The sequence below is a fragment of the Procambarus clarkii genome, chromosome 66 (genome assembly GCF_040958095.1).
Source record: "Procambarus clarkii isolate CNS0578487 chromosome 66, FALCON_Pclarkii_2.0, whole genome shotgun sequence".
In the NCBI taxonomy this organism is placed as follows: domain Eukaryota; kingdom Metazoa; phylum Arthropoda; class Malacostraca; order Decapoda; family Cambaridae; genus Procambarus; species Procambarus clarkii.
Genome location: NC_091215.1, coordinates 24,477,125 through 24,493,021, shown reverse-complemented (window position 1 = coordinate 24,493,021; position 15,897 = coordinate 24,477,125). Strand labels below are relative to the sequence as shown.

Here is a 15,897-nt window from a genome sequence, read left to right as displayed (position 1 = left end):
CTCTCTCTCTCTCTCTCTCTCTCTCTCTCTCTCTCTCTCTCTCTCTCTCTCTCTCTCTCTCTCTCTCTCCCTCTTTCTCTCTCTTTCTCTTTCTCTCTCTCTCTCTCTCTCTCTCTCTCTCTCTCTCTCTCTCTCTCTCTCTCTCTCTCTCTCTCTCTCTCTCTCTCTCTCTCTTTCTACCATCCCATGGATTCTCTGAAAGAAAACGGGACTGGCGGTCAGAAACCCTGGGATTATTTACGTCTCTCCGCCAGAGCCAATTTTTAAATCTCGCGCCAGTTGTTGATTAACATCCGCCAGAGGCAGTCACCTGAGCCAGGATCATACGGTTGTTCACATACAAGGGAGGCAGCCACACACACACACACACACACACACACACACACACACACACACACACACACACACACACACACACACACACACACACACACACACACACACTCACATCAGGATTATCCTGTCGTTCACATCGACTAGAGGCAATCAATAATACCAAGAATGCTGGTATATTATCCGGTGCCAAAGCGCTTTGACTGATACACTAGTTTGACTGATAAAAATTGAACAGCAAAACGTTGAATAATAAACTTCAGTTTTGAATACCTGAAGAGGAAAAGATTTTTTTTTTTTGCAAAACAAAGGTCTATAATTTGGTCACAAACTGGGCCGTAGGGAACATTGATTCTCGGAATCACCTCAGTGTAGGCCTCTTTCACATTTCAGGTCAGTCCTGCTTGGTATCTTGCAGGAGGGTAGCGGTTTGTAGAGGCATGGTACCTCCAACTCTTCTGGATGACACATTGGTGGTATGGGACAGTCATAGGCAAGTCGGGGTCGGCCCCCTTGCCCCCCTTGAATTAGGATCAGGTCCAATTGCGACTCCCAGTGAATCCTAAGAAATCTGAAATGGGGTTTTGTTTTCCCAGACAGTTTTTAACAGCTGTTCGTCGCAAACACAACGTCAGTTCAACGTTGTGTTACAAAGTGGTCTCCTAACGATTTGTTAGTAGAAAAGGGAGGGGGGGGGGAGTGAGAGGGAAGGGGGAAGAGGAATTGAGGGATAGAGGAGGATGGAAGAGACCTGGATACCGTCATGTACACTATTCCCTTCCTCCATGCCTCTTCCAAGTCCTTATATCCTTTTCCTCTCCCATATCCTCTTGCTTTCCAAGTGCTATACGTAGTCCTAATGACTTAATTAGCAGTTTCTCCCTCTAATTACCTCACACAACTATGCCTGGTGACTGGGGTCACCAGGCATAGTGGTGTAGCATAGTGGGGGTCGGGGTCGGCCTCTATGCCCCTCTCTGTAGGAAGGACAAGCTCTTATGCTTCCCTGTGTGGAGTCAGAGGAAATCAAATGTTCTGCCCAGAGTCCGTAGACTTTAACGGATGTTCAACTAATGTAATATTTAGATATCTTTTTATTTTATGAGTTGCACCTCCCTTGCTGGCTAAGATAACAGCATATCCGAGTATACCATGATATATTGAACGATTATCATGCCGTATAGAAAAGTTATATACGACTTATAGATCAATTATATACGGCTTATAGATCAATTATATACGGCTTATAGATCAGTTATAACGCCTTATGGAACGACTATCACACTGTATGAAACAATGTTGTCACTTCATTAATGAATATGCGCCAAATAGCCATTAACGATCGCGTAATAACGATCCAATTAACCCTTTATTCAGGTAACGTTTAATTTCGTTATGTAGTAATGACGTCATTCATTAATAGCGTCCACGGAACAAACTAACGCAAATATTCTTTCCCAAACTATTCTCTCCGCGTTGCAAATTCTCGTTCCCAATTAAAAAAAATTAGGCTTAGATGTAAACATTTAAATAGACAATTTGTCGAGTTACTGTTCGCGTTTGCGTTTAATCGCGTTGAACTGGTTCATTAGCGAACTTTAGCGTTCTTGAGCGTTGGATGTTGTTGTTGTTGTTACAAGATTCGCTACTTGGAACAAAAAGTTCCAAGTAGCACGGGCTATGGTGAGCCCGTAGGTACTTGAGAGCGTTCGAGGTGGTGTGGGGATTTTCATGTAAAACTTATAGGTAATCAAAGTGTTTCGTTAGTGCAGCAATTGGTGTGTGTGTGTGTGTGTGTGTGTGTGTGTGTGTGTGTGTGTGTGTGTGTGTGTGTGTGTGTGTGTGTGTGTGTGTGTGTGTGTGTGTGTGTGTGTGTGTGTGTGTGTGTGTGTGTGTGTGTGTGTGTGTGTGTGTGTGTGTGGTTTATCTTTTGTATCTGCGGATTCGAGCTATTAGCTCTTGGACCCCGGATTTCTAACCAATTTATTTGTCCTCATTATTTCTACTATACACACACACACACACACACACACACACACACACACACACACACACACACACACACACACACACACACACACACACACACACACACACTAACACACACATCTCCAGGAAGCATTCATTATCTACTGTTTAACACCCAGTTACCAATTTACTGCTAGGTAAACTGGAGCACCAGGGTGAAAGAAACTCTGCCCATTTGTTTCTACCTCTGGCAGGGATCGAACTCGGGCCCCTAAGACTACGAACCCAGAGCACTCTCCACTCAGCCGCGAGGCCCCCTTAGAAGGACAGCTTAGAAGGGAACAGCTTAAGAGGATGGCTTAGAGGATTTTACCTCTTCAATGTGTATTTATTTCTGTATATGTCTTACGTTTATTCTTCCCATTCTTCATGTCCTTATAATCTCTTGTGTGTGGATCTTCCTTTTTAAAGTAGTAGTTAAATGTCTTACGCAAATAATGCTTCCTGAGTTTGTCCTTAATTACCCACCATGTTTTTCTTGAGTTTAATGTGTGTGTAACTTCTCTCTCTCTCTCTCTCTCTCTCTCTCTCTCTCTCTCTCTCTCTCTCTCTCTCTCTCTCTCTCTCTCTCTCTCTCTCTCTCTCTCTCTCTCTCTCTCTCTCTCTCTCCCTTCCTCTGACCCATCTCGCCACCGCCAATCACCTCGCCCCTCTCGTCTCTTCAACCTCTCGCCCTCTCCCTCTCACTTCTCGCCTCTCCCCTGGCACTCGGGACACCACATGTTGGGACGATAGTTAACATCCACTCCCGTGAGATTGCTTCTCCGCCCTCCCATGCTGGGGGAAGCGACCTAATGGCCGCCAAGGCTGTTTGAACCACCCTCGGTACACCGCTTTAGCTCTCATCAAGAGCTTTTTCCCCCCTTTCACACGCTCTTCCAGTCTCACCCACGCTCTTTCAGACTCACCCACGCTCTCCTAGGCTCACCCACGCTCTTTCAGACTCACCCACGCTCTCCTAGGCTCACCCACGCTCTTTCAGACTCACCCACGCTCTCCTAGGCTCACCCACGCTCTTTCAGACTCACCCACGCTCTCCTAGGCTCACCCACGCTCTTCCAGTCTCACCCACGCTCTCCTAGGCTCACCCACGCTCTTTCAGACTCACCCACGCTCTCCCAGTCTCCCCCACTACACAGGACACTAGAACAGGGGGTTTGATCCTAAATCAAAGGGATCGCTATATTAATTTCTCCACCTCTGCGGCATCTCAGAATTAACGCACCCTTTCCCCTCTCTCTTAAGAGGGGAAAAAATAGGCAGAAAGGGGACAAGGATAGACAGAGGGTACAGAGGGGAGAAGACAGTGCTCTACATTCAGAGGGATGAAAGTGTCTAGAAAACAATGATTTTAGTCACCCCTTTGAGGAGCTTGAATTGCACTCTCGTTTTCTCTAAAAATATTTGCAAAAATTATATAAAATATATAAGAGAGAAAGAGAGAGTAAATATATATGTATATTGGTTTACTGGTTTATTGATTGACTTGTTATTTAAATTTTGACTACCCAGGAATTGAAATCGTTAAAAGAATTATGATTCAGGAAAGGAAACACTGATATCAGTGGCAATATATATTCCATTTTCTTTGCGTTTCATCGAGCTTTTAAATTTCTCAGGTGAAGGGAAACTCAACAAAACACGAGGGAGGGGCGTCTTAGTTCTCTCTCTCTCTCTGTCTCTCTCTCTATCTCTGTCTCTGTCTCTGTCCCTCTCTCTCTCTCTCTCTCTCTAGATACCTTCGTAAATCACTATTATGAATACAATACAATATTACACTGGTGAGCTGCCACCACAGCATCCGTCACACGACGTAGGCTGGTAGCAGACGACGGGTGGAAGAAACAGTGAGGACCCCCAAAGAACACCAGAGAGTGACTGGCTTCCATGGTTGTTGTTCTTATAGATTCAGCTACTCGGAACACGTTCCAAGTAGCACGGGCTATGGTGAGCCCGTAGCTTACCTGGCACATGAGCGGGGCAAGTAGCACGGGCTATGGTGAGTCCGTAGCTTACCTGGCACATGAGCGGGGCAAGTAGCACGGGCTATGGTGAGCCCGTAGCTTACCTGGCACAGGAGCGGGGCAAGTAGCACGGGCTATGGTGAGTCCGTAACTTACCTGGCACATGAGCGGGGCAAGTAGCACGGGCTATGGTGAGCCCGTAGTGGACTTACCTGCCACAGGAGCGGTGCATGTAGCACGGTCTATGGTGAGCCCGTAGTGGACTTACCTGCCACAGGAGCGGTGCATGTAGCACGGTCTATGGTGAGCCCGTAGTGGACTTACCTGGCACAGGAGCGGTGCATGGCTTCTATGGGTTGCAGGGCTCTATTTATAACCCCTACTGGTGATGACGTCACGTCTGGTGTCAACATGAGCAGTAACAAGCGACTGACAGTAACTGCTGCTAGTTAGCGTCTACACCACAGTTAGGTAGAAGTTGCATAACTGCTAGTTAGAGGCGACAAACTGCTTCGTAGAAGTGGCTAACTGCTAGTTTGTGGACATGGAAGGTGAGTGGAAGAGGCAGTTCCACTGCTATGTAGGCGATTTATGTGCTAATATATATATATACCCTTTCTCCTCAGGAGCAATTGCGACTCATCTGCGGCCAACATCCTGCGGGTGCACTACCAGCGACCGTATTTCCTGCCGCAAGCGGCCGAGTCCTCGAAGACTGACTGGATCTTCATGGGGACCCCTGGTTACGGCGCCCATATGCATGTAAGTCCTCCTCCCGCCGCCAGGGGGCTCACTGAGTCCTCCTCCCGCCGCCAGGGGGCTCACTGAGTCCTCCTCCCGCCGCCAGGGGGCTCACTGAGTCCTCCTCCCGCCGCCAGGGGGCTCATGTGAGTCCTCCTCCCGCCGCCAGGGGCTCATGTGAGTCCTCCTCCCGCCGCCAGGGGGCTCATGTGAGTCCTCCTCCCGCCGCCAGGGGGCTCACTGAGTCCTCCTCCCGCCGCCAGGGGGCTCATGTGAGTCCTCCTCCCGCCGCCAGGGGGCTCACTGAGTCCTCCTCCCGCCGCCAGGGGGCTCATGTGAGTCCTCCTCCCGCCGCCAGGGGGCTCACTGAGTCCTCCCGCCGCCAGGAGGCTCAATGAGTCCTCCTCCCGCCGCCAGGGGGCTCATTGAGTCCTCCTCCCGCCGCCAGGGGGCTCACTGAGTCCTCCTCCCGCCGCCAGGGGGCTCACTGAGTCCTCCTCCCGCCGCCAGGGGGCTCATGTGAGTCCTCCCGCCGCCGGCTTCCTGTCCCTATTGTAATACGAAACTGTTAGGTGTTCAGTTTGCAAGAAACTGACAGGATTCCGTAGCAAAATTAACGTGGAAAAGCATATATCTGTGATTAACTTGTATGCTTTCTCAAGGAGGACTTCGATGAAAATTGCTATGAACTTCAACGGGAGCAGATTAAGGCAGCGTCTGGGATGCTCTCGGACGCAGGTTCGAATCCTCGTCACGGCCCTTGTGGATTTGTTCAACGGGGGATTTGGTTCAGTGTCGGGCTTATGGTACATTAACCACTGGAGGGTCACTGCGGCCCACAACAACAGCTTTCTGGCCTACTTGCCAATCACCTTTAAGCCTGAAAGTAGTTTAGGACCATAGATACAGTTTGCGAATATGAACTGAGAGATAGATACAGTGGTGATACATATTTACAGAGGAACGAAACAGTGACTTCTTGGAGATTATCTTGAATGAGGTTAATGTTCAATAGAACATTTTTTATTTCAAATGTTCTTACAACTGGTGATCTTACAATCCTCCCAATTAATTTAGTGTACGTATTTTGCTAAATGAACGAATAAAACAACGTGCAATTTGGTCAGTTCGTACGGTATGTTTTGCTGCGAAACTAATTCTTAAATAATTCTTAGTTTTTTTGTTTGCGCGGTGCGTTTGTTAGCTGTTGAACAAAAGAACAAAGCTTCATTCTTTGTTTACAGAAAGAGGAGAAGGGTTATCGTGTGTAAGAAGAGCCCCAGGCAATAAGAGAACGGTTTTTTTCTTTCTTCAGTTCTGGCCAGGAAACAAATGAATATTGCTTATTGCCCCGTGACCCGGGAGCTGGTTGTGAAAGTTCGCGTGTGTGTGTGTGAGTGTGAGTGTGTGTGTGTGTGTGTGTGTGTGTGTGTGTGTGTGTGTGTGTGTGTGTGTGTGTGTGTATGTGTTCACCTAGTTGTGTTTGAGGGGGTTGAGCTTTGCTCTTTCGGCCCGCCTCTCAACTGCCTCTCAACTGTTTACCTACTACTATTTATTTTTATCCAGACCACACACACACTCACACACCCAGGAAGCAGCCCGTGACAGCTGACTAACTCCCAGGTACTTATTTACTGCTAGGTAACAGGTGCATTCAGGGTGAAAGAAACTTTGCCCATTTGTTTCTGCCTGGTGTGGGAATCGAACCCGCGCCACGGAATTACGTGTGTGTGTGTGTGTACTCACCTATTTGTACTCACCTATTTGTGCTTGCGGGGGTTGAGTTTTGGCTCTTTGGTCCCGCCTCTCAACTGTCAATCAACTGGTGTACAGATTCCTGAGCCTACTGGGCTCTATCATATCTACATTTAAAACTGTGTATGGAGTCAGCCTCCACCACATCACTGCCTAATGCATTCCATCCGTTAACTACTCTGACACTAAAAAAGTTCCTTCTAATGTCTCTGTGGCTCATGTGAGTACTCAGTTTCCACCTGTGTCCCCTTGTTCGCGTCCCACCAGTGTTGAAAAGTTTATCCTTGTTTACCCGGTCGATTCCTCTGAGGATTTTGTAGGTTGTGATCATGTCTCCCCTTACTCTTCTGTCTTCCAGTGTCGTAAGGTGCATTTCCCGCAGCCTTTCCTCGTAACTCATGCCTCTTAATTCTGGGACTAGTCTAGTGGCATACCTTTGGACTTTTTCCAGCTTCGTCTTGTGCTTGACAAGGTACGGGCTCCATGCTGGGGCCGCATACTCCAGGATTGGTCTTACATATGTGGTGTACAAGATTCTGAATGATTCCTTACACAGGTTCCTGAACGCTGTTCTGATGTTAGCCAGCCTCGCATATGCCGCAGACGTTATTCTTTTTATGTGGGCTTCAGGAGACAGGTTTGGTGTGATATCAACTCCTAGATCTTTCTCTCTGTTCGTTTCATTAAGTACTTCATCTCCTATTCTGTATCCTGTGTTTGGCCTCCTATTTCCACTACCTAGTTTCATTACTTTGCATTTACTCGGGTTGAACTTCAACAGCCATTTGTTGGACCATTCACTCAGTCTGTCTAGGTCATCTTGTAGCCTCCTACTATCGTCCTCAGTTTCAATCCTCCTCATAATTTTTGCATCATCGGCAAACATTGAGAGAAACGATTCTATACCCTCTGGAAGATCATTTACATATATCAGAAACAGTATAGGTCCAAGGACTGACCCATGCGGTACTCCACTCGTAACGTCTCGCCAATCTGAGACCTCACCCCTCACACTGACTCGTTGTCTCCTGTTACTTAGGTACTCCTGTATCCAACGGAGTACCTTCCCTTTCACTCCAGCCTGCATCTCCAGTTTTTTCACTAGCCTCTTGTGTGGCACTGTGTCAAAGGCTTTCTGACAATCCAAAAATATGCAGTCTGCCCACCCTTCTCTTTCTTGCCTTATTTTTGTTGCCTGGTCGTAGAATTCAAGTAACCCTGTGAGGCAGGACCTGCCATCCCTGAATCCATGTTGATGCTGTGTTACAAAGTTCTTTCGCTCCAGATGTTCCACTAGCTTTCTTCGCACAATCTTCTCCATCAACTTGCATGGTATGCAGGTTAGGGACACTGGTCTGTAATTCAGTGCCTCCTGTCTATCCCCTTTCTTGTATATCGGGACTACGTTAGCTGCTTTCCAAATTTCTGGCAGTTCCCCTGTTGCCAGTGATTTGTTATACACCATGGAGAGCTGAGGCACAGTTCTTCTGCTCCTTCCTTTAGTATCCAAGGGGAGATTCCATCTGGACCTATAGCCTTTGTCACATCCAATTCTAGTAAACACTTCCTTACTTCCCCGCTGGTAATCTCAAACTCTTCCAGTGGTTCCTGGTTAGCTATTCCCTCTCTTATCTCTGGGATTTCTGTGTGTGTGTGTGTGTGTGTGTGTGTGTGTGTGTGTGTGTGTGTGTGTGTGTGTGTGTGTATGTGTGTGTGTGTATAGACTATTTGTGTCTGCAGAATCGAGTTATTAGCTCTTGGACCCCGCCATTCTAACCAATCAATTTTTCCTCTATTATATTTCTCTCTAACACACACACACATCCCCAGGAAGCAGCCAGTAGCAGCTGTCTAACTCCCAAGTACCAATTTACTGCAAGGTGAACAGAGACACCAGGGTGAAAGAAACTCAATTTACGTTTTTGTTGATTAATTAATGATTCATTAATTGTTTTTTGATTAATTGATGATTCACGCACTCATGCACAGGCATGAGTAGCCCCCAGGTGGTGGTAAATATGTTTTGAGTGAATGTGCTCTTGGGTCGTGTAACATCTTCAAGTGTTTCTGCGTGTCTTTGGGTGTCTTTGGGTGTCTTTGGGTGTCTTTGGGGTGTCTTTGGGGTGTCTTTGGGTGTCTTTGGGTGTCTTTGGGTGTCTTTGGGTGTCTTTGGGGTGTCTTTGGGTGTCTTTGGGTGTCTTTGGGGTGTCTTTGGGTGTCTTTGGGTGTCTTTGGGGTGTCTTTGGGTGTCTTTGGGGTGTCTTTGGGGTGTCTTTGGGTCCTTTGGGTGTCTTTGGGTCCTTTGGGTGTCTTTGGGTCCTTTGGGTGTCTTTGGGTGTCTTTGGGTCCTTTGGGTGTCTTTGGGTGTCTTTGGGGTGTCTTTGGGGTGTCTTTGGGTCCTTTGGGTGTCTTTGGGTCCTTTGGGTGTCTTTGGGTCCTTTGGGTGTCTTTGGGTGTCTTTGGGTCCTTTGGGTGTCTTTGGGTCCTTTGGGTGTCACTGGGTGCTTTGGGTGTCACTGGGTGCTTTGGGTGTCACTGGGTGCTTTGGGTGTCACTGGGTGCTTTGGGTGTCACTGGGGGCTTCCTGTCCCGGAGCTCAGAATATACTCTCTCAGTTAACGATGAAACAAGAGACAGTGTAATCAATCCGGAAGGAATTAACAAGATGGTGATAATGAGGGTTTAAGAATGGACGTAACAATAAGGAAATAGAAGAAGCGTTGGAAAGGGAGAGAGGGAGAAGGAACGAGGGAGAGAGAGAGAGAGAGAGAGAGAGAGAGAGAGAGAGAGAGAGAGAGAGAGAGAGAGAGAGAGAGAGAGAGAGAGAGAGAGAGAAGGGAAGAGAGTAGGAAAGATGGAACAGGAGAGAGAGAGGAAAGAAAGAGAGGTAGAGAGGAGGAGATGGAAATAAATGGGAACAAATACAGATGAAAATGAAAAAAACAGGAAACAGGATAAAAATGAGGAAGAACTAGAACAAGAGAAGAGATAAATGACCAGAGAAGAAGAACAGGAGTTAAAACAAGCACGTTAAAAACGATATTAAAGTAGACCGTGAAGAACACGAGGGTTTTGAAGAACACAAGGGCCGTGAAGAACACAAGGCTCGTAAAGAACACAAGGGCCGTGAAGAACACAAGGCTCGTAAAGAACACAAGGGCCGTGAAGAACACAAGGCTCGTAAAGAACACAAGGGCCGTGAAGAACACAAGGCTCGTAAAGAACACAAGGGCCGTGAAGAACACAAGGCTCGTAAAGAACACAAGGGCCGTGAAGAACACAAGGCTCGTAAAGAACACAAGGGCCGTGAAGAACACAAGGCTCGTAAAGAACACAAGGGCCGTGAAGAACACAAGGCTCGTAAAGAACACAAGGGCCGTGAAGAACACAAGGCTCGTAAAGAACACAAGGGCCGTGAAGAACACAAGGCTCGTAAAGAACACAAGGGCCGTGAAGAACACAAGGCTCGTAAAGAACACAAGGGCCGTGAAGAACAAGCACAATTGCCTCCCTGGTGTTCTTAACACACACACACACTCCTCTAATACATAATTCTCAAAGCAGATTGGAATTCCTGAAGCAGGACAGAAGGAATAATTCGTCCCACACTCCCTTTGACCCGCTAAATTAGGATTAGACTGTCCCGCATCTTAGGAAACTGAGAGGGAAAGTTACCTGAAGGTCAGGGGAGAGGTCATTAAGGTCACAGGTTGAAGGAGGTGGAAGAGAAAGTCCACGAGACATGAATGTCACGGGCTAATGAGCCTCGCTGGCTACAAGCTAATAAGTTAAGCAATCTAGAACAACAAATTTGATCTCTGAAGCAACACATCACTAAGGAAAGTTGATAACAAGTTGACAGAACTGAAGCAGACGAGATGAATAGACAGGCAGTTTATTCTTTGACTGGCAGGAAGCCTTCGATACTGTCGCACGTAAGTGACAATTTATCATGCTAGAGACGTAGGTTGGTGTGTCTTAAGACTAGTACTAGAGTGGACGAGGGAGTACCTCTCTGGAAGGAAACAGAGGGTGAGAGGTGAGAGCAGAGGGCCACAAAGGAAAGCCCTATTGGACGAAGAGGAATTGGAGAAGTCATGTGTAGAGAACATTGGAGAGTTATTGTAGAGAACATTGGAGAGTTATTGTGGAGAACATTGGAGAGTTATAGTGGAGAACATTGGGGAGTTATTGTAGAGAACATTGGGGAGTTATTGTGGAGAACATTGGAGAGTTATTGTAGAGAACATTGGAGAGTTATTGTGGAGAACATTGGAGAGTTATAGTGGAGAACATTGGAGAGTTATAGTGGAGAACATTGGAGAGTTATAGTGGAGAACATTGGAGAGTTATAGTGGAGAACATTGGAGAGTTATAGTGGAGAACATTGGAGAGTTATAGTGGAGAACATTGGAGAGTTATTGTAGAGAACATTGGAGAGTTATTGTAGAGAACATTGGAGAGTTATTGTGGAGAACATTGGAGAGTTATTGTGGAGAACATTGGAGAGTTATAGTGGAGAACATTGGAGAGTTATAGTGGAGAACATTGGAGAGTTATAGTGGAGAACATTGGAGAGTTATAGTGGAGAACATTGGAGAGTTATTGTAGAGAACATTGGAGAGTTATTGTAGAGAACATTGGAGAGTTATAGTGGAGAACATTGGAGAGTTATTGTAGAGAACATTGGAGAGTTATTGTGGAGAACATTGGAGAGTTATTGTAGAGAACATTGGAGAGTTATTGTGGAGAACATTGGAGAGTTATAGTGGAGAACATTGGAGAGTTATAGTGGAGAACATTGGAGAGTTATAGTGGAGAACATTGGAGAGTTATAGTGGAGAACATTGGAGAGTTATAGTGGAGAACATCGCCTTAACTATTACCTGCGTTAAAACAGCCCGTTCTCTCGAATTGTCCCATCGTACAGAAACCGACGTCCTAACCAGAAACGCAGAACGCTGCATTTGGTACGTTGGTTACCGTAATGACGCCATAACGACCTAGTGGTTGACAGGACGAGGGGGAGGTGGTAGTTTCACTACCAGAACTGCTGCAGCGTGAGCTCTAGACGCCAAAGAGTGCAAGAGGACACTTATTTATATTCTTCAAGATACTTCAGAGTGTAAGTGTGTAAGTGTGATACTTCAGAGTGCAAGATATGTGGGGTGTCCCCCACATATCTTGCTTCCCGTACTTGGGTCCTGGGAGACTCGAACCTCGAGCCCCAGGCGTGTGTGGCCGAAGCTGTATCGACCGAGATAATGAAGTCTTTTTTTTTTTGCTTTCCATATGTCCCTTCGGGTGACTGATGAACCTGAAGCCAGCCAAGAGGTGGCACGAGTTTGAGTAGCCTCTAAGATCTGTCCCTCGATCGAATCTTTTAATGAACTCAATTACTTCATATATCGGTCGTCTTACGTTCTCCTGTTGTCGTAACGCCATCTTGAATATCCAGCGACATACGGTGTAGCGTGTGGGCCTGCGGGCCGCTCCAAGCAACAGCCTGGTGGACCAAGCTCTCACAAGTCAAGCCTGGCCTCGGGCCGGGCTTGGGGAGGAGAATAACTCCCAGAACCCCATCAAGCAGATATAAAAAAACCTGAACTCCATCAAGCAGGAGTCTTCCCGGCTTGCTGCTTCCTTCTTTTAATAAGTTCTTCAGAACCTGTATGACCTCAGCCACGTGGGGAATGTGAGGGGGAAGGTGATTCGTCAGCGAGAAATAACGGGACGATATTTATGTGAAATAAATGGAATACAAACATTATGAAAGGTGGTAGTTCCCTTCCGGGGTTATAAAATATTGAAGCCAAACTTCCTGGTGCCGAAGAATACAATATACAACAGTAATGCAATATCAACCTTACAGAAACAGCTAGATCAATAATTTGCAAGTACCCGTTTTAGTTAAAATATTTAATTTTTTAATACGTATCAACTTTTTTTTTAATGTTACAACTTTTTTTAAAGTTAGAAAAAGAAAAACAATTTTTAGGGCGGGGCTTATCATTATCTTCCATCTCAGGTTAAGATTTTGTAAATAATCGTAAGTCTTCCTTTCCTAATGTCCTTTTGAGTCATTTGAGATCCTAGATGAGACCTTGTGTCCTATGGAAACCTTAAACCCTCGTGAACAAGTCCACAAGGGCCGTGACGAGGATTCGAACCTGCGTCCGAGAGTATCCCAGACGCCTGCCTTAAACAACAACAACAGGCTTACTTAGAGCAGCGTGTTATGTGTGTGTGTGTATGTGTGCTCTCACCTAGTTTTGATAACGTCATATGTAGTGGGCCTTTTCAATTTGCTGCAGTTACCCCGACATATATTTTTTTTTCTGTCATTTCCTGTGAGATGAATCCATTCAGTTTTTCCTTCTCTGAATCCTCGCCCACTCTCCATTTTCTGTGAAGTATTTGAATCACGTTATCAAATGTAAATACAGATAGACTTCCTCGTAATTATCGTGTATTGTGAATAAATTATTATAAATTATTTATACATTTTTCCGACTATACATTATACAATTAGGTTGGTTTGGTTAGGTGACACCTCCATGAAGCCTGCTGTATTGCTCAATAGATTGTGCTCAGTCCACTCTTGCACTTAATTAAATGAGAGAATACAGCCGTAGGTGCGAGTAACCTGTTGACCTTCAGTCTGCTTCCAATGTAGTCAGCTGTGAAATTCGTTTAAGAACAATCTGCCATTATTCGGGCTCACCATAGCCCGTGCTACCTGGAACTTTTTGTTCCAGGTAGCGAATCTTAAACAACAACAACTTGCCTGCCAGTAAAAAAATTGATGAAATCTGGTATATGTTAAATATAGAAAAGACACGTAAGTCTCCTTTAAAATTAAAATAAAATCCTTCCATTTGGTAAAATACTTCAGTGTTGATTAATTAAATATATTGGCAAGAGTGTAAAAAAAAGCCTGATTTCAGAATTTTGGAAAAGTCATATATTCAATGAAGTTACTTTGAGCGAGTAAATTGAAATTGAAATAAGTTTATTGAGGTAAAATACACACAAAGGGATGAGGTAGCTCAAGCTATTCTCACCCCGTTCAGTACATCGTGTTAATACATACATAGACACACATCACAAACAATAAACATATTACCAAACGTTCTGAGAGATAAACATATACATTTCCTCATTGAGCGAGTAGGCTGTAGAACCACTTACGAGTGTGTTGAACTGGCTCTTGTTCTTTATATTCATGCTGTTTCATCTAAGGAAAACATTGAAGGAATTGTCATACGTGTTTGTATGTATGTTTTGCAGAAACAGCTACAGTCAATGTTGCTAGTTTGATCTAGTATGTTGTAGAGGGGTCAACAGGTGAGAACGTGGGTGTAGGGGTCCACAGGTGAGAACGTGGTTGTAGGGGTCCACAGGTGAGAACGTGGTTGTAGGGGTCCACAGGTGAGAACGTGGTTGTAGGGGTCCACAGGTGAGAACGTGGGTGTAGGGGTCCACAGGTGAGAACGTGGTTGTAGGGGTCCACAGGTGAGAACGTGGGTGTAGGGGTCCACAGGTGAGAACGTGGTTGTAGGGGTCCACAGGTGAGAACGTGGGTGTAGGGGTCCACAGGTGAGAACGTGGTTGTAGGGGTCCACAGGTGAGAACGTGGTTGTAGGAGTCCACAGGTGAGAACGTGGTTGGAGCGATGAGACATAAAATTGTCATGAAGAACTAGCCTAGCGGGACCTCGATTGCCATAAGAAGCCTCCTGCCATCGACAATGATAATCCTGGAAACCAATAATGGTTTCCAAGTTGCATTCTAGTAAATATATTTCTCATATACAGCGTCTCGGGCTTGTCTTACACAGTAAGGGTCATACGCTGCAGGGCAAGGATAGTCTTGTGCAAACTGAAATGCTGTTTAGCGTTGTTGATGTATACAATCATCTATAATGATCGCTAACAACTGGCCTCCTTTCCCAACCTTTCAGCAGGACGGACATCAAATGCCACGGAGAATTATTTACTAACTCACTGACCTCTTCTGCAGATCGACCACGTAGGGAACCCATCCTGGCAGGCGCAGATCAGAGGCAGGAAGCTGTGGACGCTGGAGCCGCCTCCGGAATGCTACTTCGAGTGTGTGCCGATGGAGGTGGTGGTGGAACCGGGCGAATCAGTGAGTTCAGGAGAGGCGAGGCTTTATGGGACGTGTGTGTGTGGTGTGTGTGTGTGTGTGTGTGTGTGTGTGTGTGTGTGTGTGTGTGTGTGTGTGTGGTGTGTGGTGTGTGTGTGTGTGTGTGTGTGTGTGTGTGTCACGTATTTGCAAACATGTTAATATTGAGTGTATATGATTTTATACAGTTCTCACGAGTATTGACATGCACTTCCAGGCAAGTGTATTGTCGTGCACAACAATACAAAATTTGAGTCTCATCTTTTTTGAGTGTCTCACATAAAATATTTACATTTTTCTCTAGTCGACAATATAAATAACTCTGAATCATTTTCCCCAAACAGAAAATGGGATTTATATTTCCGGGTAAATAGGCTCTCAATTCCAATAATCCTTCACTGGTAATTTCATTGAATCTTAAAGGAATTTTATACGTAAGACATTTGGAAAAAATAGTATGAAATAATACTTGTGTTCAAAATATCTGAATGAAAACTAATCAAAATAGGATGAGACATCAAATGAAATGGCACTGCTTAATTATTTGCTAGAAAATAAGGTAAAGAAACATTGACTACCAGACGTTTATTTGATCTGATTGTGGTTGTTAAATTGTGGAGAGGAGAATAGTAAAGCAGAAGGCTCTTTTCCTATCCTCTGCTTTCCCCTCTTTCAAGTACAAGTATGTTTATTGAGTCAAGAAAGAAATACATCTCAAAGGGATAGAGTAGCTTAGGCTATTTCTACCCTCCTTCCCCCCCCCCCCCTTAGAAACTAACACTGCCACATCTGGCACTGCCCACAAGCTTAGTAGGCATCCATCAGTCTCAGGAGACTATGGAATTGCGCTCTGGTTGTCGGTCTGGAGTGGCCTCACCAGGGCGCAAAGCCAGGGTAGGTTGATTCGGGGGAGAAGCTGTTACCCAGA

General features: G+C 45.7%; 1 protein-coding gene across 1 annotated transcript in view; it reads left to right on the top strand.

Moving 5' to 3' along the window:
* LOC123769274 (uncharacterized) overlaps positions 1 to 15,173 on the top strand; it is a 98,025-nt gene extending 82,852 nt beyond the window's left edge. The window contains exons 4-6 of the mRNA XM_069310145.1: positions 4,952 to 5,087; positions 14,844 to 15,004; positions 15,158 to 15,173. Coding sequence (XP_069166246.1) covers positions 4,952 to 5,087; positions 14,844 to 15,004; positions 15,158 to 15,173 — 313 coding nt within the window. The remainder of the gene's footprint in view (positions 1 to 4,951; positions 5,088 to 14,843; positions 15,005 to 15,157) is intronic.
* The last annotated feature ends 724 nt before the right edge of the window (positions 15,174 to 15,897 follow it).